Source organism: Pistacia vera, unplaced genomic scaffold, assembly GCF_008641045.1.
Source record: "Pistacia vera cultivar Batoury unplaced genomic scaffold, PisVer_v2 Contig206, whole genome shotgun sequence".
NCBI classification, from domain to species: domain Eukaryota; kingdom Viridiplantae; phylum Streptophyta; class Magnoliopsida; order Sapindales; family Anacardiaceae; genus Pistacia; species Pistacia vera.
Window position 1 is genome coordinate 31,290 of NW_022196009.1, and position 20,102 is coordinate 51,391.

A 20,102-nucleotide genomic window follows, 5' to 3' on the forward strand; every position below is an offset into this window, starting at 1 on the left:
AAGGGCAAAATGGGAAAGTATGAGTAATATATGTGATATTAAGGGTTCAAGAATTGAAACTCTACCATTCTCTACTCACACGCCACCTTCATCCCTAATTCTCTTAACTTTCTTCACCAAATTTCCAAGGGATTTTGATTGGATTTTGGTAGAATTTCATTCCTAAGTATCCAAAGGTAAGATTTTTACACCAAGAAGTGTGATTAAATGTTTAAAGTGTTGAATTCTTATAGTTTATATGCTTAGGGTTTAAGAAGAAAAGGAAGTCTACCAAAGAAAGAGATTCTAGTGTGGAACTACCCAAGTTCAAGGTAAGTAAATCCAACCCTAGTCATGATATGAGCAAGAATTGTGTAGAGAAATTTTTATATGTATTTATGTGCTTGAATGTTGAGAATTGTTGATGGAATTGATGTTGAGTATTGGATAAAATTCCACCATGAGAAGTAGTGTTTAGTATGAGATGAATTCGTGGAAGTTTGAAAAAGTTATGAAAAGAGTTCGAATAGAATTTTGATGTGTGAATTTCCTAGCCAAGTTTGGTGTTGATTTTAGGGAGCTTTGCTCCAAAATTTTGGTGGTTAGAAATAGATATGGAGATGTAATCACCTTAGTGCTTAGTTTGTGCCTACAGAGTGTTTGGTGGAATTTCAAAGAGAAGTGCATGTATGAGTATGTTAGTTCATTATTTTGATATGAGTTTGTAGATGGTAGAGAAAGTAGAGAATGACATGTTTACATGCCATATTGCATTCTTACATTTAAACATTTGAATTTAGAAAGAATAACAAGAAAAAGCCCATCCACATGCATACATGAATATAAGCAAACTAAAGAAACAAAGAGAAAGAAATGAAAACTACTAAAGAAAAGAAAAGAAATTGAATACTAATTTCTAAAATAAAGATAAGAGAAAAGAAGGTTGTTGCGATGGGGAACCCGTGAGTGACAAGAAGAAGAATATTCCCACATGCACGCCGCCTTCAGTGAGTGGCCTAAGAATAAGAAAGAAGAATTTGTACAGTCCATAAAAGTGCATGTGGATGAGGACTATACCCAGAAGAATATACCTACATGCACGTCGCCTTTAGTGAGCGGCCTAAGAAGAAGAAAGAAGAATTTGTATAGTCCGTAAGAAGTGCATGTAGAAGATGACTATACTCACTCACACGGCCAGGGTTCCGAATCCATGCCTCAACCGATTCCGATTGGCAAACAAGAAAAGAATGGAAAAGAAAGAAAAGAAAAAAATAGGAAAGCAAAGAAAGAATAGAAAGAAAAGAAAGAACAGAAAGAACAGAAAGAAGGAAAAAAAGAGAAAATAGAAGAAGTAAACAGAAAAGCAGTAAAGAAAATGCATCTCTTATGCATTTGTGCACATGCATTATGCCATGTCTATTATTCAGAATTAGTTTCCTGTTTGTGCTTGAGAAGTAAGAATTTTAGAAAGAACAAGAATTTTAGAAAGAACAGGGAAGAATAGAGAATTTTGATGTAAGGAAAGAAATTCAGAATACAAGTAACGGAGGAAGAAGAATAGTATAGCAGATTTACTTATTGAGCAACTAGTGCTCACTCTGTTATTTTCACTATTTTTGCAGGTAGTAGGTGAGAAGTGGTCGGAGGGAATGTTGAGAAGCGGAATAGAATGGCACTACTGCCCAGTCGTATTTTGAGTTTATGCATACAACTTTTTATATTAATGTAGAGAATTTGTTTATAAAGTAAAGAAAATTTATGGGCCCACTATCTTATCCATATATACTTATATGTTCTTTATATCATACATAGTGATTTCATATATTATTTTTCCAAAGTATACTAGCTAGAGAGAGTTATTACATTATGTGATAACAAAGCCTTCATTTTTTTCTTCCAACTATTGAAATCAATTTTCCCATCGGATTGGGTGATTTCAACTCGTGTAGTAGTCATAGTGTAGGGTTACTATTTGGATTTAGGGTTGACACAGAAACCCTAATCTGTTTAGGATCAAATTTGAACTAATTTCAAGAAATTGACAGGACAATCTAAGGTTTTCCAAGCCCTAAGATACTAATTTGATTGATTATCAAGAAACCCCCAATTTGTATAAACCCTAGGTTTCACGAATAATCAAGACCGACTGGAAAAACCCTAATCTCACTCTAATACCACTGTTGGGATTAAACCAAACTGAATCCTAGCTATTATCACCAACAAACACACCACCACACACTACAAGAAATATATTATATTGTGACAAAATTAATTTTATCAAAAGCTATTTCGTCACAAGTAATATAGGTATTATGACAAAATAAAAAAACATCACATTAAGTATGACAAAGAGAATATACAGTGACTAAAAAAAATATTGTCATAATATTTTATCACAATAAAGAAATCTATAAGAAATATATTGAAGAAAAACAATTTTATTTTAATATTTCATCACAAATTTTTGGCGCCAAATTTTGGCACCTAGGTAAATTGTTTATTGTGACAAAAATATTTTGTCATAAAACATTTTAGTCACTATATTTAGTTATACATACTATAACTACAAATTATTTTGTCACAAAAGAATTTATTTATTGCTACAAAAATAAATTGTCATAATATATGCTGAAATAGAGATATTAATGTCAAAATGTTTGAGTCAAAATTTAAGCACCAAGGTAAATTGTTTATCGTGACAAACATATTTGTCATAAAAAACTTTAGTCACTATATTTAATAATACATGCTATAATTACAAACTAATTTGTTATAAAAGANATTAAAAATTATTTGTCATGTTATTAAATTTTTTACAAAATAATTTTTTTCACTATATAATTTTCAATAAATAATATTATCATATAAACAAACATGTGACAAAGTAAATGTTGTTACAATAAAGTCAATGACAAATTAATTTTGATCACTATTAAAATTATGAGAAGATAAATTAGTCATTATTCACAATTTTTGATAAAATCAATTTTGTTATCATTTATTATTTTCTCACTATAAATCTTATTATTTGGTATTTAAATGTAAATCAATTATGACAAAATATTATTTATAGTGATAAAAATTGTCTTCTATTGTTACAAATAATTTATCACAATAAACTAGTTTAAAGTGACAAATTATTATTATTGTCACAATAAATAATTAGGCTATGGTGACCAAACGTTCTTTCGTCACCATACACATAAGAGTACGAGCTTAATGTGACTAACCTGGTGACCAATATAATTCATCACATTAAAAAAATGGTCACAGTTTCGATATTTATAGTGACAAATTATTTTATTGTAAGAAGCCTAAATTATATCAAGGAAAAATTTATTAAAATATATAAAGTCAACAACATTATAATTTTAATATGTTTAACACATAAAAGTTAAAGATAGTCTACTACAGCTATTTTATTGATATAAATACGAAAGTATCCATGCGTTGATGGTCCCTTCTTGATCATTTTTTCATTCTGCAAAAAAAAAAAAAAAAATGTCATAGGAATATATATAGAGAGAGAAGGAGAAAAAAATAACAATAACCTCTATATAATATTACATTAATTACCAGAAAGGCTTTTAATTAAAACATAATTTTCTTTATTANCTTTGTAAAATTGAATTGGAAAAACCAAATCCTGAAAGAAGAAAAATAAAACGCAAGAAGGAGAGGAAGCAGGGAGAGGGGACAAACACTCTCTAAAACGCAGTTGTTTTCCTCACATTTCACTTATGAGTTTGTATTTATAGATAGACATGTAGAACGAAATGAATATATATAATTAGTAAAGAAGAGAAATAGACGAGTAGGTTTGCTTGAGTGGTTAAAGGAAAAAATTGAGAGAAGAGTGCATTGGTTCGAATCCTGTAGTACTGTTCTTTAAAAAAAAAAAAAATTGGTTTTTTTCTATGGTCTTTTTTTTATTATCTTTTTTTAAATGGTTTTTTCTTTGCTCTTTTTTTTTTAATTTATTTCATTAATGTTTAGCAGTTCCACAATGATCTTTGCACACAATTTACTCTGAATTTGGAAAAAGAAAAGAAAAAAAGAACCCATTTTAGCGTATTAGAATCTATCCTAATTCAATAAAAATACAATGAATAATCTATGGTTTATGCTTCTTATATAGACTTACAAGTTATCCTAATTCTTAATCTTAAAAGGATTCTAATGATATAATATCCTAATTTTGTAATGAGTTACATTCTTCATCATACCTAACAATACTTAATCCTAATACTACTCCAACTTCTAATAATAACTCTAGACTAATAAAACTTGACTAAATTAATTAATATCAGAAAACGACCCTACAACCAATATTTGATTGATGAATAACATAATTTTTACACCATACAGGCGGTTGTCTTATCCATTTTGGAACACTTTCATTCTTTTGGGTTGTCACGTACTAAAGTATATACAATATATGACCATATGAAATTAGAAAATCGAGGTAAATTATGCAATTCAAGCTATCCTTAAGATAGGTGTTTGATATATGGTTTAGTTAATATTCTATTTAATTTAATGCAATTTCTAATTTATTGCAGCAAGAACTCAATTGAGTGATTGATTTAAACTTCTAATTTTATAAGGTGAATGAGAAAATATATGCATGTAAATGATCAATATGTATTAGCTTGAAATTATAACAAAAAATCAATTACAATATTTATAGTTATGACAAATAATAATATATATTTTATATATTAAAGACATACATTTTTTCTTTATAAATATAAATAATTGATTAATTAAAGAGATATCAAAACTTGAAAAAAGCTTAATTGAAAAGTCTGGGTCGAAAAATTTATAAAAATTATGAAAGGTTGAATAATATAATTTATGTTGGATATGATGAATAATAATATATATTTTATGTATTAAAGATAAACATTTTTATTTTTATTAAAAATTAGTCTATTAAATAAATGAAAAAATTAAGTTTTTTAAACAAAAGAAAAAAACCAATTTTAATAATTAAGGAACAAAATCAAATTTCCAATAAATAGAAAAAAATGGCCCAACCCCTTTTTATCTTTTTTCCCCACCCCACCGTCTCAAAAACTCCACCCCTAATTTGCTTCTCGCAAGTGAGGATTCACTTCTTTAGGTCATCACGACGATGCTTGTAAGCATCCCTAAAATCTTTCGTTAATCTAGGTTTTGATTCTTATTTGATTCATATTTTAATTTAGTCATCATATCACATGCATTTGGGCTATTTGCGATTTTGGTCTGTATTTTGAAGGATTCTATGTTTCAATTTTGTTTTTTGTTTTGTAATTTTGAGGATTAGATTATGTCATGAATCGTGAACGGGGTGTGGGAGTTCCTGGATTTGGTATGAAAGGCCTATAAAATTTGGCATCTCTTTGAAGATGAGATTAACAAGGAAATATTCTTTGTGGCATGTTTTGTTGTGTTTTTGGGTTTATCGAAATGAGAATCTAAATATTTGCTGTCTATATAGTTTGTGTATTTAGAAACATCTTTTTGAAGATTTCAATTGGTGTGATTGATTTACTCGAAAAATTTTGATTAGATGAGACGGCGAAGTGGGAGAAGATAACATATTTAGGCATTGCTACATGCACTGTGCTTGCCATTTACAACCTCTCAGAGGATCATCCCCACTATGAAGAGCCTCCAGTGAGCTGTATTTTTATTTTTCTCTTTTCCTTAAGATTTTTTCTTGAATTTACAGCGGTTATTTTTGGTTTTTGTAGAGGTTTCTACTATATGCATTATGACAAACATCTGAATGCCGTCTACTTGTATGCAGCCCTACCCATATTTGCACATTCGCAACAAGGAGTTCCCATGAGGTATGTTTTCACAGTTAAATAAATTTATTTGTGTCTAGAGCCCTAGAAGAAGAGATGTCTATTTTGTTGTTACATTGATTCTGTGTTTGATGGCACTTTTTGTCTTGACATTCAAACTTTGGGTTGCCTTATTGATTGCTTGTTGAGTTCAGCATTATGTCTTTGCTTTAAGTTCTTTGGTTATCCTAAATAACTAGCAGTATTGATTTATCTTTTCTCTGCTTCTTGTGCCTTGTTGAGTTCTTTTGCATTATGTATTGAATAGATTTCTATTGCTCTGTTGTTTCTTTCTCACTATTTGTAATATACATATCTCAGGTTGCAGAGAAGCCTAGCATTGCTCTCTCAATTGCTACCGTACTCTCTCGTGGCAAAGTACTTGCCCTTTGCTCTCTTTCGTTGCTTTCTAGATAATTAATTCAACTTCTTTTAATACTACAATGTTTATAGCTCAAGAAAACAAGTGAATTTGGTGTATCAAGCTTATTACGTTTCAGTTGAATGAGAGTTATTGATAAAACATATCTTTGATGATAAGTCTTTTTATAATTAGTTTTGTGCAAAACTTAGAGTAAGCAATTTTGGATTGACAGATTGATTATTTTTCATATGCCATATTTTAGACCCATTGGTTAGCTTCTATTACTTTAATCCAATTGTCTGCAACTTTAGTTAAAATTTGTATGAAATAAGCTCTTGGTCCTATCTAATGCTAGTTTCATGTTACTTCACTTCTTAATGGATTTTTTTTAGGCTCTACTATAATCTCTGCATCTCAAGAGAGAAAAAGATACAAGACATGTATGAGTTTTGTTATTGTGGGAACTTATGACTTGTAAGATATTGCAGAAATTGATGTTTGGTATCGATATCTGAGTATTTGAGAATGAACAATTGAACTGTGTTTATTTGTAACAGCAGCAGCAGACAGTTTGGTCAGATTTATTTTTTCAAAGACCGGAAGGCTTTGAGAGGGATTACGAAAGCTTCGAAGAAAGTTAAAGTATCAAATGATAATGTTCTAAATGATAAGGATCTTTCCCACTTAATGTGGTGGCAAGAGGTAAAATTCTAATTATTATATCTTGCCAAATTGGTTCTGCTTCTTTTGTTAAAGAATTTGATTTTGAAATGTAGTTGCTTCAGTAATATCTTATTGGTATATTTCATAGGATGTTGTCTTGACTCTTGAGTGTAGTGAAAACGTGATCAAAATTGCTGATTGCTTTGTTGTGTTTCAGCTGATGACCTTTATGTGATGTAACGGCAATTATTGCATATACATTAATATGGCATTTCCGTTACACTACCATTTCATTCCCTTAACCAAACAGTGAATGAAATCAAATTTCAGTATTCTTCATTGCAGTCATTGACTTCTTCCTTACATTTATGATTCTGTTAAATTCTATGAGAATTAAACCAAACAGGGCTTACGTTTCTTTTTGTCTGTTATTGTAGAGGCTACAAACTTGTCGGAAACCTTCTACTCTTCATCTGATTAAAAGGCTCAAATATTCCAATTTGCTCGGCTTGGATGTTAGCTTGAAAAATGGGAGGTCAGCTCTCATGATGTGTGAATTAACTATGAATATACCTTATGTATCTTTTCTTCTTTGAGATAATAATTTCACCTCCACAAACTTCTATGAAATATTTGTTGCTTTTGTGGAGGAGGTGAAAGACTTTGCATTTTGAACTGAAAAAGTATTAGCCATAATGCAGTCTTAATCTACTCGTTAGGTTTGAATTCCATGCTAATGCTGTATTTCTTGGATCTCAAGCGCATTATAAAGTCACATTGGTCGTTGGGCATGTTTTCAGGTCATTCTTTTGTTCTAATTATGTTGACTAAGAAGTGTATATATATTTATATTGATGTTCTAGATTTATCCTGCCATTATATTTCTTGTGCCAAGTCCGCAGTTGCTTACACTTGTGATTTTCTAGTAGTGCTTGCTCCTACAAAGTGGTGAGTATTACTGTTTGGTCTGTAGATATTTCTATGTCGAAACCTTGGAGGCTTGGAAGAAGACTTTTCTCGCCGCTGACCAAAAGCTTTTCCAGAGCTGTTTTCGCTGGGAATTATTTACAGATTGCAGGCCGCTGCTTCCTCCTTTTCTTCTTGTTTTGGTGCGTGTATATGCAGTTGGCTTTTGTAAACCAAAAGTCTGGCATTGTTTTTGTGTTGCTAGTATTTTGTATGGTCCTCTTTGAGGCTTGCTTGTTGGCCTTTTGGAATGTAAATCCATGCCACCTTTTTTGTTTTCTTTGGCTTGGTTGCTTGGGCTTGTCCAAGGGACTTGACTTTGTAGAGGTTGGGACTTATTTTTTTATTCTTTATACAATTACCTTTTACCCAAAAATATACAAGAAAGGTTATGGAAATGGAGAAACAAAGTATATTGAGATGACAAAAAATATTTGTAACGCCTATATTATTTTGACAATAAAAAATTTGTCATGTAAAAATATTTGTATTAAAAATTATTTGTCATGTTATTAAATTTTTTACAAAATAATTTTTTTCACTATATAATTTTCAATAAATAATATTATCATATAAACAAACATGTGATAAAGTAAATGTTGTTACAATAAAGTCAATGACAAATGAATTTTGGTCACTATTAAAATTATGAGAAGATAAATTAATCATTATTCACAATTTTTGATAAAATCAATTTCGTCATCATATATTATTTTCTCACTATAAAGCTTATCATTTGGTATTTAAATGTAAATCAATTATGACAAAATATTATTTATAGTGATAAAAATTGTCTTTTATTTTTACAAATATTTTATCACAATAAACTAGTTTAAAGTGACAAATTATTATTGTCACAATAAATAATTAGGCTATGGTGACCAAACACTCTTTCGTCACCATACACATAAGAGTACGAGCTTATTGTGACTAACCTGGTGACCAATATAATTCATCATATTAAAAAAATGGTCACAATTTCTATATTTATAGTGATAAATTATTTTGTTGTAAGAAGCCTAAATTCTTGTAGTGACACAATCAATAGACTAAACAATCAAGAACACAATCAAGAACATGAAAGATTTTACCGTGGTTCGCTTATTCCAATGGAATAAACTACATCCATGTTGAGCTCCAAGCAATTTGGGAATCACTGCACTATAAGGATCAAAGTCTTACAAATACAAACCAATCACACCGAAAATTACCCAACTCTCACACTATTACAACAATCCCTCAAATCACCCAGTAATCACAATGAAGCAAACCCAAAAACATAATGCCTACACCAAAAGAACAACCTATTCCTTCTACCCACAATATTCCCAAACTGTGACCTGATTACATGATTTGATTGAGAGCCTAACACAAGAACCCTAACTCAGTTGCAATTGCGAGAGAGAGATTTCATTCATTGTATATTTTCTGAGAACTTTGGCTTTATATCTTTGACTTGCTGGGCTGGTTAGAGCCATTAGATCAGGCTGGATTCAATGGCTAAGATTAGTCATTTGAGTTAACTCCAAAACGACAACGTATCAACAGACGCAATGCGACACCGTTTAGAGCTTCACTCAACAGTTCACTACGCATACATTTGGGTTAGCAGAGAAGACTTGTCTACACAAGTAAATAAAGATAATTTAAGCCAATTAATTTTCACGAAGAGGATAGAAAATTTGAGTCAAATCTAAGGAATCTTAGATGAGAGAAAAACACATTTAATGGATAGTGACGTAAGTGATGCAAGATGCCTAACATTCTATCCAACACGGCCAATTCTGCTCTTACTTTCTTGGCCCATTCTCATATTTTTAAAAGATTTGACTAAGAATTCAAGTATAATAAAAGGGCATTTCAATTAATTTAGTTTCAAAGACTCAAAATGCAGCAGATTAAAAAATCAACGGAAAGTTGTGACAAATTAACCATTTGACACTCTTTCCTCAGAAAACTTTGTTTTATATAGAGCATACCATCAAGGCTAGCGACAACACATAATGAAAATTATATCATAAACAATAAAATACTGAGCATACATCTCCTCCCTTTCAGGCTACATCTGCCTGGATAAAGTTGGCCAATATAGGATCACTATATGAAATGAAGGATCCTTTAGTTCACCATACTACAATATAGAAACAAGCATTTTTGTCACTTTTGGTTGTATAAGTGAATTAAAGTCTAAAACACCCTATTATCAAGGATATACTTCGGTAATTGATGCATCATCAATAGACCATGGCATTGACTTGCTTTTAGATTGATCAAAGTCAAAATCCTTTGTTGCCATGCTAGCCTCCCTTCTACTACCAAGGAAAAATGCTGGTTGTTGAGGTGCTGGAAGAGTAACAGAGTAACTGTTGAGCATTAGAACTACTGTTACCATTGTGGGTCTGTCAGTTGGATCTTCCTGGACACATAACAACCCCACATGGATGCATCTAATCACTTCATTTCTCGAGTAAGACTCTGTCAAAGTTGAATCTAACAATTGCAACGGTGTCCCATCCCTCCAATGTTTCCAAGCCTGAAATAGTAAATTAGTCACGATAAATGAGCTTCAGTTCTAACTCTTTTATTTCTCCACTCTCTATTTGATGTAAAGATACTAACTCTAACAAAGGGGAAATACTGTTAGTAAACGACCCAGTTATGTAGTGGAAAACAAAACATAAACTCTATGGATCGTTCCTTAGAATCAAGATCCAGGTACAAAAATCACAGTTTATATAAAATAATCAAACCTACAAAAAAAAATCAGTTCAAGGTTTGAGAAACCATACCACGTTTGGAGGCTCCACCAATATTGTCTCTGAACATGTTTGCTACTGATCCAAGTGTAGGATCGAACCGTAGAGGTCCACATGAAGACAATCAACAAGAACCAAGGAGGGATTTGCTAAATCCTCCTTGGCCTTAAGAAATCAAGAAGAAAACAAAAGAAGTATTTGATTTTCAATGGAACAGTAAAAGTGGGGTGGGAGAGTTTTGGGGCTGGAGTTTTCTCTCTTTTCAAATGAAGAATGAAATAATAAAATAAAATACACTTTCAACTAAAACCATTTCTTTTATAGTGTTATTTTAGTTGCCCTATTCCCATTTGGAATGGGCTTGGGCTCCAACCCAAACACCCCCAAATTTGCCAAACACTCCCATTTAGATATTTTAATTTAATTCATCATTAAAATCAATTAATATATAGTTAATATATATATTAACATTTAACAATAATGATAATTTATTTAAATATATGCGAACATATATTCCAATGGAATTTCACTTATTTAATTTTTTTCTAACAAATTAAATAAAGGCTATGACCTCAGCAAATTTAATTGCACTGTGAAATTATCAAAATACCCTTTTGCCCAAAAAGACAAAAACGCCCTTCTATCTTCTTGAGTCTTAAATTGTCTTCTATGTGTGTGACCCATAGGCTCCTCATCATATCGATAGTGTATAGTATTGCGATTAACACCAATTAATCATCTCACTAATACACAGACCAAGATTGGCCCCTAGCAAGACATCATGGCCACCCGATAGATTCGGATTCAGCAAAGTAGCTACATGTCAACGATATGGTTACCGTCCAATTCGTTCCTTTCATCATTCATTATCTCGATGAGACAAAGGTATAGAAATAGTGTCAACCTTCGGTTACTCTCGATATTATGTATTCAGTTTCTGGACCGATGACCTGTATTATAATATGGATAGAGCAACAACTTAATCCCACTGTGGCCACAGTTTTAGTGTCATCGCCATATACTGAATTGCGCCGTGAGATAACTTCTCTCGTACCTGGGAGTGATGAATCCTCTGTCAATCCACCATAGTCTTGATACACTCCTCGATGCATCCAATCACCACCGTATTGACAGATCTAAATAGAACTGTGTTAGGCTAGTGTCAAACTGCACCAATCAGTGCACAAGGTGCTCCGGTGATCTCAAGTCTAAGGATCACATGCACCACCATTCGTTAGAGGATTTGTTCCATAGACACTGGGGTTACCATCCATATGGAATCCTCTGGTGGGTCAGTCCAGTGAACTTGTTGCGGTATATCCGCCTACAACAAGCACCCATGTGTTGCACTAGGTTGTCGCCAAAAAACCTTGACAAGTGAGATCAGTCACTGCCTTTCGACATGGTCGTTCAACACTATGATAGCCTTACCGTATTATCTGTGCCCTTACTTCAGAAAATACTGGGGCTACGGACGTTTCTAGAATGGCCACCATATGTGCTCATAGGGTTCTCACTATCAAGATTTGAAACACTTGAAACCCTCGTTACCGTTCTACCATTCTAAGGACATATATCAATACATATTGCAATAATAATGATTTACGCGATATAGAATAAAATGCCTTTTATTATTGATTAATGAACATTATTACAAAGAGTCAATTCTACAATAATTGATTGGCTCTAGGGCATCTACTCTAACAAATACAATATATAATTTGCTTACATGGCTCATGAGATCCTCAGCACCATCTGTTTGATAGAAATTGATGTTCTTCTTGCTAGTAATGATCTCTAGTACTAGGACACCGAAACAATACACATCGGATTTCACTGAGAATTGCCCATGCATAGCATATTCTGGAGACATGTAACCACTGTGTAATAGAAATTATGTTACTATTAAAGATAACAAGAAACCATTGAAAATAAATTGAAAAAGTTTACACATTAATTTATTTAAGGCTAACTAACGGGTTCTCCAGATGTTATGCCTAGAGCTATTTGGTATACCAAATGAAGAATGCATTTGTAATATAAGAAAGCCCAAAGACGCATTGTAACTTTCTGCTGTAAATTTCAAGTAGAAATTTGTAAACCATCATTAAACATTTTTTTCTATGATTCAACAGTTAGGACTATATAATTAATGAATTAATTCATTTGATACTTTCCTCAAGTAGTAGTCAAAACTTACTATGTCCCAACAATTCTGTTTGTAATCACTTGAGTTTGATCAACTCCAACTATCCTTGCCATGCCAAAATCAGAAATTTTTGGGTTCATATCTCCATCTAACAATATATTGCTAGCTTTAAGATCATGATGTATAATTCTTAATCGAGAATCCTTATGAAGGTAAAGCATTCCTCGGGCGATGCCTCTAATTATTTTGTAATGTCTTGACCAATCCAATTCTGCTTGTCTTTTAGGGCCTGCATATGTCAAAATCAAATCGCAAATTAAACCATTTAGGAGTTAAGTTTAAATGCATAATGAAGCAATTCTTCCCATCTACAAAGGATGAATAAAAGAATCCATTTGGTCGAATGCAAAACAAGGGTATTGGACTCATGAATCGTTGAAATTCATGGAGACAGTTCAAACCATAGAGAAAATAGTCAAGGCTTTTGTTCGTCACAAATTCATAGACGAGAATCTTTTCCTCTCCCTCCAAGAAAAATCCCAGTATTCTAACCAAATTTCTGTGCTGAAGCTTGGCTACCAATACAACCTCATTCTTAAATTCTTCTGCCCCTTGTCCAAAGCTGCTTGATAGCCTTTTTACAGCTATTGCTTGTCCATTAGGAAGTATGCCCTGAGAATATTCATTAACAAATCGTTAAATCATCTGCTGAACCGACTATGTCTAAATAAATACAACATGAATACTATACCTTGTAAACTTCACCAAATCCACCTTCGCCCAGCTTGTTATGAGTTGAGAATTTTTTTGTGGCTACTTCAATTGTCCCCAAATCAATTTGCAAGGACTCTACGGTTGTAATATCATCATATCCAGCTACACAACTAGAAAATAAATAATTTAGTCTCCCTAAAGATAGCAAATATAACATTTATGCACAGACAATGGGAAGTAAAAGATTGTTTGGATGGTTAATAAAATAGCTTTATAAAGATTTACCATTATCTTCTGGTATAGGGCTATTCTTCTTTCTTGCTCTCCTAATTAGGAGGCAATAGCCGGCTATGAAAAGCACTACAGCGACAACAATTGGAGCAATGATGGCTATGATTATTGAAGATGAAATTCCGCTTTTTCCTGCAAGAACAGTAAAAATTTTGTTTTGTACACTAGGATTCAGAAGTACTCAGTTCTTGTAAAAAGCTCAATTTCTTAGTGTAAAGTCAAAAAGTAGCTATAAGCTGTAAAACAATCTGAATATTATCATCTCTGTCTTTCCCCTCTAAACATCTTTAGAAATGGTCTAATATAAATGTTAGAATTCTATAAAGGAAGGCAAAGAATTCAAGAGAGAAATGTTAAGAATGAAATTGTATTTCAAGTGTATATTTTCCAATGTACAAGGGCTATATACTTATAATACATGCTAGAATCATGCTAATAATTTATGCCAATGGCTAAAATCAAGCTTTGCTTGATTGTGGCTAACACCCCCCCGCAAGTTCATTGTGGTAACGTAGATTCCAACTTGAGATTAGAAACTAACTCCGTAAATCGTCTTGGGTGATGAGCTTTTGTAAGCGATTGTAATAAGACAAAATAGTTGATCTTGAAATAGAGTCAATGCTAACAAGAAAGCAAACGATGATATGCAAGTCAATGATGATGTGGCACTGATGACATGGCAAAGGCCGACAATGGCCTGGCGAGTCAACGATGACGTGGCAAAAACCAACAATGGCTCGACATGGCATCAATGACATGGCAAAGATCAACAATGGCCTGACGTGGCAAAGACCAACAATGGTCTGGCAAGTCAACAATGGCTTGGCATCGATGATGTGGCAAAGGACAACAATAGCATGGCGAGTCAACGATGAAATGGCATCAATGACATGGCAAAAGCCAACAATGGCACGGTGAGTCAACGATGACGTGGCAAAACTGACAAGGCAAGGCGTGTGTGCACGCGTGCCGAGGTGTGGCAAAGGTAGGGGACCGTAATGGCAAAGCCAGAGGTCCTAGACAGTGCAGAGCAATAAACCAAGATAGTAGTAAGTGCTATGCTTATTTGGTTTAATATACTAGGAAAATTCCTAGAAACCAGAAGGGTCACAAGCAGTCCCACTTGAAGCCCAGTTTTCTGAGACTATTACCGTCTTGGTGACATAATTTTCCTAGACAAGCATATACTATAGAAATAGCAACTCACTGTCTTAAACCTAGGCTCTGATAGCATTTCTAGAGAAAAATGTAAAGAATGAAATTGTACTTCAAGAATATATTTTTCAATATACAAGGGCTCTATTTATACTTATAATACATGCTAGAATGATGTTAATGATTTATACCAATGACTATTATACCAATGACTAAAAGCAAAGCAGCTTGATTCAAGCCATGGATGATCGTGCCTAAAATAAAAACAAAACATTAACAAATGAATAAAAATTTGGCAGTGCGTTCAACATAAAATAATAAATAAACAAATGTATCCTCGGTAATTTAAAATGATAAAGCTTAATTTTACTTTAAATAATGAAAAAGAAATAAATTTAAATCAAAGTGCGTTAGTTCAAATCTACCTTCAGGGCTAGCTACAGAAACAGGAGGTAGAGGAGAGAGCACAGGCGTCGGTGGCGGTGGCGGTGCGGCAGTAGCTGTTTCATTATAAAACGGGTACAACTCAAACCGGCTATAACAACTTGGAAACAAAATTCTTCCTCCCACCGTATCAGACAGCAAACCTTCAAAAGATTGTTGAAGACAACTATCACATTCAAGACTTGATAGGTCTGGTGTGCACTGTACGAGACAGTTCAGTGTTTGAAAGGTTGTGAAATTTCCCTTTCTTGTAGAAAATTTTTTAAAAGAATCACCAACCTGAGTTGCTGCTTCGTTCATTGTATTCCCTAGTAGCTGCTTAAACCGGGCTGGTTCTGTAACATTATTTACATTGGACAGCAAAATCATTGGGCTAGCGTCCATAGTAGAAAAGATAGACACGTTTGAGTAGCGAAAAAGGCACTCGTCGTACCATATTACAGTATCTTTTTGAACGGGACAAAGTTTAAGAGCATCTGAGGTAGCAAAATTGACACAGTCTCTACAGGTGGTGGGACTGACATCACCACGGCAAAGAAAGAGACCATAGACCTTATTAGGGTCTTGGCCTGCGTTGGCGTTGTAGAAACCGTTGGAGAATCCATTGCTGCGGATAGCATTAGAGACAAGTGAAGAAAGGAAAAAATTAAGGTTGGATTGAAAGGTGCTATTTCTGGAAAAAGTTGTTGCGTTTGGGCAATCGTGATAAAGGTATGTTGGGTCAGCTGCACTTGTCAAACCGGTAAGAAAACTAACAAGATAGATCTGAACAAGAAACAACAGGAAGAATTTCAAGGAAGGCATTTTGATTCTTAGGTCTTAGGCACTTAGCTTCTTTTTGGTGAAAATTTAACTGGCCGGCCATCCCAAGTTTTCATTTAACAAAATGGCCTAGAAAATGTTTTTCATTTTTTTTTTTAATTTAGAAAAGATAACGTGGCACAGTTAGGATTCATTAAACATGTAAAATGGGTTAAAATGAAAAGATTAAAACATATAAGGACAAAATCATAATTAATGAAAGTTTTTAAAATTTGAAATTTAAAAAAGAGCCCCACCCATTCAAATCGCTTAATCGAAACTGATTACGGCAAAAATCGATTTCTTGAACCCTAAACGGGGACTGTATGATTTCCGATCCAAACTCCAAATTTTCACACCATTCAATCCTAAAATAAATTTGTTGAACCCTAAACGGATTACAGTTGCGATTTCCGGCGATACAGTCGCGATTTTCTATCAATTTCTTCAATCCTTAAATCAATTTGTTGAACCCTAAATGGAATACAGTCGCGATTTTCATCAATACAGTCGCGATTTCCAATCTATTTCTTAAACCCTAAAATCGAATTCTTGAACCCTAAACTAAATCCTTGCGATACAGTCCACACTCACAATCGAAACTACAAATTTTCACACCAAATTCAATCCTAAACCATGGCTGACATTGACAATGAAGAGGAAAACCCAATGCCACTTGGAATCCTAGAGTCTGGTGGTGCAACCAGTTCAATGGCTGCTCCGGCGGATCATCCGATCAGTGAAGGTGGTCCACAGGAAGAGGAGGCGATGGCAGCACAACAACAGAGAGAAGAATCGCAAAACGATTCTGAAGAGGAGAAGACCAGCGAGAATTCAGGCGAGGAGGAGGAGGTCGACGACGAGGAGGCCGGCGAAGAAAGGGTACGTATTTGTTTTGGGAGTATTGCTTTGTACTGTCACTTAAGCGATCATTTGTATCGCTTAAGTGATTCATCTCTTTTACTCATGGTCGCTTAAGCAATTCCAGATCACTTAAGCGATCTTGTCCAAGGCAGAATCAACATCTGCCAAGATCTAAGATTGCTTAAGCGATCATTTGTATCACTTAAGCGATTCATCTCTTTTACTCATAGTCACTTAAGCGATTCCAGATTGTTTAAGCGATCTTGTCCGAGGCAGAATCATCTGCCCAGAAAAGCGATTCATCTTTACTCTTGGTCGCTTAAGCGATTCCAGATCGTTTAAGCGATCTTGTCCGAGGTAGATTATCTGCCTAGATCTAAGATCGCTTAAGCGATCTTTTTATCGCTTAAGCGATTCATCTTAAGCGACTGTTGGTCGCTTAAGCGATTCCAGATCGCTTAAGCGATCTTGTCCGAGGCAGAATCATCTACCCAGATCTAAGATCGCTTAAGTGATCTTTCGTATCGCTTAAGTGATTCATTCAATTTACTCTTGGTCGCTTAAGCGATTTCAGATCACTTAAGAGATCTTGCACGAGGCAAAATCAAGATATCCACAGAGGTAATTTTTTGTTGCTGATATATTGTTTATTAGTTGTTTTGGTTTATTTTTGTTGCTGATATTTTGTTTATATCGATTGTTCAGATTGTGTGGACCGTAAACTATAAAGACTACAGGTTGGACATTGTAAGCGAGAATGTACTATACTTCCCTGCAAGGGTGACAGTCAGGTCGAGTTGGGATGTTTTTTAGAGAATAAAAGGGATTTTAGATGGATTGAGGAATGGTCAACGACGATTCAAAGAGACTTGTTTTGGTCAGTTTTTGAAAATTAGAACAAATTGGAAAAAGGCGTTATGGGGGTAGGGAGTGCATTATATGTTGCTACACTCAATAAAATGCGCAAAAAAGCAAGAAATGTGGTTCGTGGTGGATGGAAAGCCACTACGTTTTGGGATGATGAAATATGCCTTGGTGATCGACTTAGGATGTGGGAAAATGTCAGATGAGGATGAGGCAAAGGCAATAAAGGAGAGTGTGGCAGCTGTAAGGTTGGTTGACAAGGTTTTGCAGGGGAAAGCGTCTATTATAGGACGCGATTTAGAGCAGATGATATGAAGAGTTCGGTTTAACGATCCAGAGAAGTTCAAACTGTGCTTGGTATTGTTCTTACATTCGATCCTAATGGCTGGTGACTCAACAAAAGCCGTTGATATGGATTGGGTGAGGTTTGCAAGCAACTTGGACTTCTTTAATTCTTATCCGTGGGGATGGGTGTCATTTGAGCAAACAATTTTTTCCCTACAAGGGAAAAACATGGCGTTAAAGCAGTCCCAATGCGCCAGGAAGGATAAACCGAGCACGTACAATTTGTTTGGCTTCCTATGGGCAATGCAGGTAAATATTCATAGCTTTTTGTTATATTTTTTTTGTAATATATGTGTTTGAATTATGATATGGACTGTTTTTTTACAATGTAGTCTTGGATGTATGAGGTTGTCCCTGTCTTCGCTAAGGCGGGAGGGAGGGGGAAGAGTTCGGATGTGTGACAGCAATTTCCTAGGATGTTGCGGTGGCATGTCGAGAAGTGTACCCATTGGGATTACGACCAAATAAACATTGAAATTGAAGCGGCTGGGGTATGATTAAAGGATTAAGCTTTTGAATATGCAGTTGCTTTAAAATGTCGCTTCAATTTGATTGATTTTGTTTCTTATTGCAGGGAGTCGTCCGTCCCTTTCTCACCGCTATTGGGGGTGAAGCGGAACATGAGTATGTCACATCTTTCGAAGCACTGGAGGATGAAAGGGATGAACAGATAGACCGCCTAATGCGAGACCTAGCAGGGGTCACACATGTGAGGGCAGTTGCAGGGCCATTGCTTGAGAACGTGGTTGACGCCGAGGATGATGAAGCTCCAATCGGCTGGAGGGAAGGGGAGGAGAGGGAGAGGGAGGAAGAGGTTTGTATGCCTTAGCAAACCGGTACAACAAGTACCGCTTTGCCGAGACTTCGACGTCGGGAGAATAAGGTGGTTGACCTCATAAACGGCCTGTTTGAGAATTTTACAACAGTCGTTTATGACAGGTTTGACAAGATGGAAGAGTGGATGAAAAGGGTGGAGGAGAAAGTGGATAAGGTGGCAGAGAAAGTTGGTATGGTGGAGGAGGAAGTTGGTGGAGTATTAAAGGCGATTGAAGTGCAACCTGGATTGAAAAGAGAGAGCCGAAAGAGCAAGTTTGTCAAATCGCCTTACACAGTAGTAACACATGGAAAGAAAAAGAAAATTAAGAAACAAATGGAGGAGGTTAAGGGGATTGGTGGAGGAAGTGGGGCAATGATAATGGAAGAGGGTGAGGTGGGAGGCGAAGGAGGCGGGGATGTACAAATAGAGGAAGGGGGAGGAAGTGGGCAAGAAAAAATGGACTCAAAGGTCGATTTGTATAGGCCAATAGAGGAGGAAAAGAAAAAACTCTTTTATGCCTATTGCAATGAATCAGGAAGTGATGTCCATGTAGAGTGTAACACAGGGGATTATCATCGGGAATGGTTTGAATAGTTGTTGACGATGGGCAAGTGGCTTCAAGACTCGGTGAGTTATTTTCGCTTAATTTTCCTTATTTTTGCTTATGTTTTCCATACCTATCATGTTGATGCAGCACATCGATAAGGTATTGGCACTGATAAGGCTACAACAGACCAGTAATGGTTATCTATTGTATCCCAACTGTGCCATCACCGATGTGGCATTTGGTCAAACGCTTGTTTCAACATATCGCAATTTAATTAAAAAGGCCATTGGTAGAGGTGCAGCAAAAGGAGCCAAGCGAAAAAGATTGGGCCTAGAAGACTTGGACTGCATCGCTGGTGATTTTAAGTTTGATGACAGGATTATGCAGTATGTATGGGGGGAAAGGCCCAAATATGGCCACAATTGGGCAAAGGTTAAAAGAGTCTACTGCATCATCAACATCAGAGATATGCACTAGATAGCAGTCGTCATACATCTAGAAGAGGAGTTGCTGAAGATCCTTGACTGCAACCCAACTATTTGTTGA

At 34.7% G+C, this 20,102-nt stretch overlaps 1 protein-coding gene across 1 annotated transcript; it reads right to left on the reverse strand.

Moving 5' to 3' along the window:
- Window positions 1-10,012: 10,012 nt before the first annotated feature.
- Window positions 10,013-16,122, reverse strand: LOC116128971 (cysteine-rich receptor-like protein kinase 10). The gene is made up of 7 exons (XM_031414715.1): window positions 15,300-16,122; window positions 13,714-13,851; window positions 13,466-13,590; window positions 13,176-13,386; window positions 12,766-13,003; window positions 12,295-12,445; window positions 10,013-10,342 (listed from the first exon to the last, which is right to left on the reverse strand). Exons 1-7 carry the CDS (start codon window positions 16,120-16,122, stop codon window positions 10,013-10,015), a joined length of 2,016 nt encoding a protein of 671 aa, XP_031270575.1.
- Between the last annotated feature and the right edge of the window lie 3,980 nt (window positions 16,123-20,102).

Excerpts from the sequence above, each read along its gene's own strand:
- LOC116128971 (XM_031414715.1), bottom strand. The coding sequence starts at position 16,122 with ATGCCTTCCTTGAAATTCTTCCTGTTGTTTCTTGTTCAGATCTATCTT. Across the intron at positions 13,387-13,465 it reads GATTTGGTGAAGTTTACAAG|GGCATACTTCCTAATGGACA; the intron begins GTATAGTATTCA and ends GAATATTCTCAG. Across the intron at positions 10,343-12,294 it reads CTGAGGATCTCATGAGCCAT|GCTTGGAAACATTGGAGGGA; the intron begins GTAAGCAAATTA and ends TTACTATTTCAG.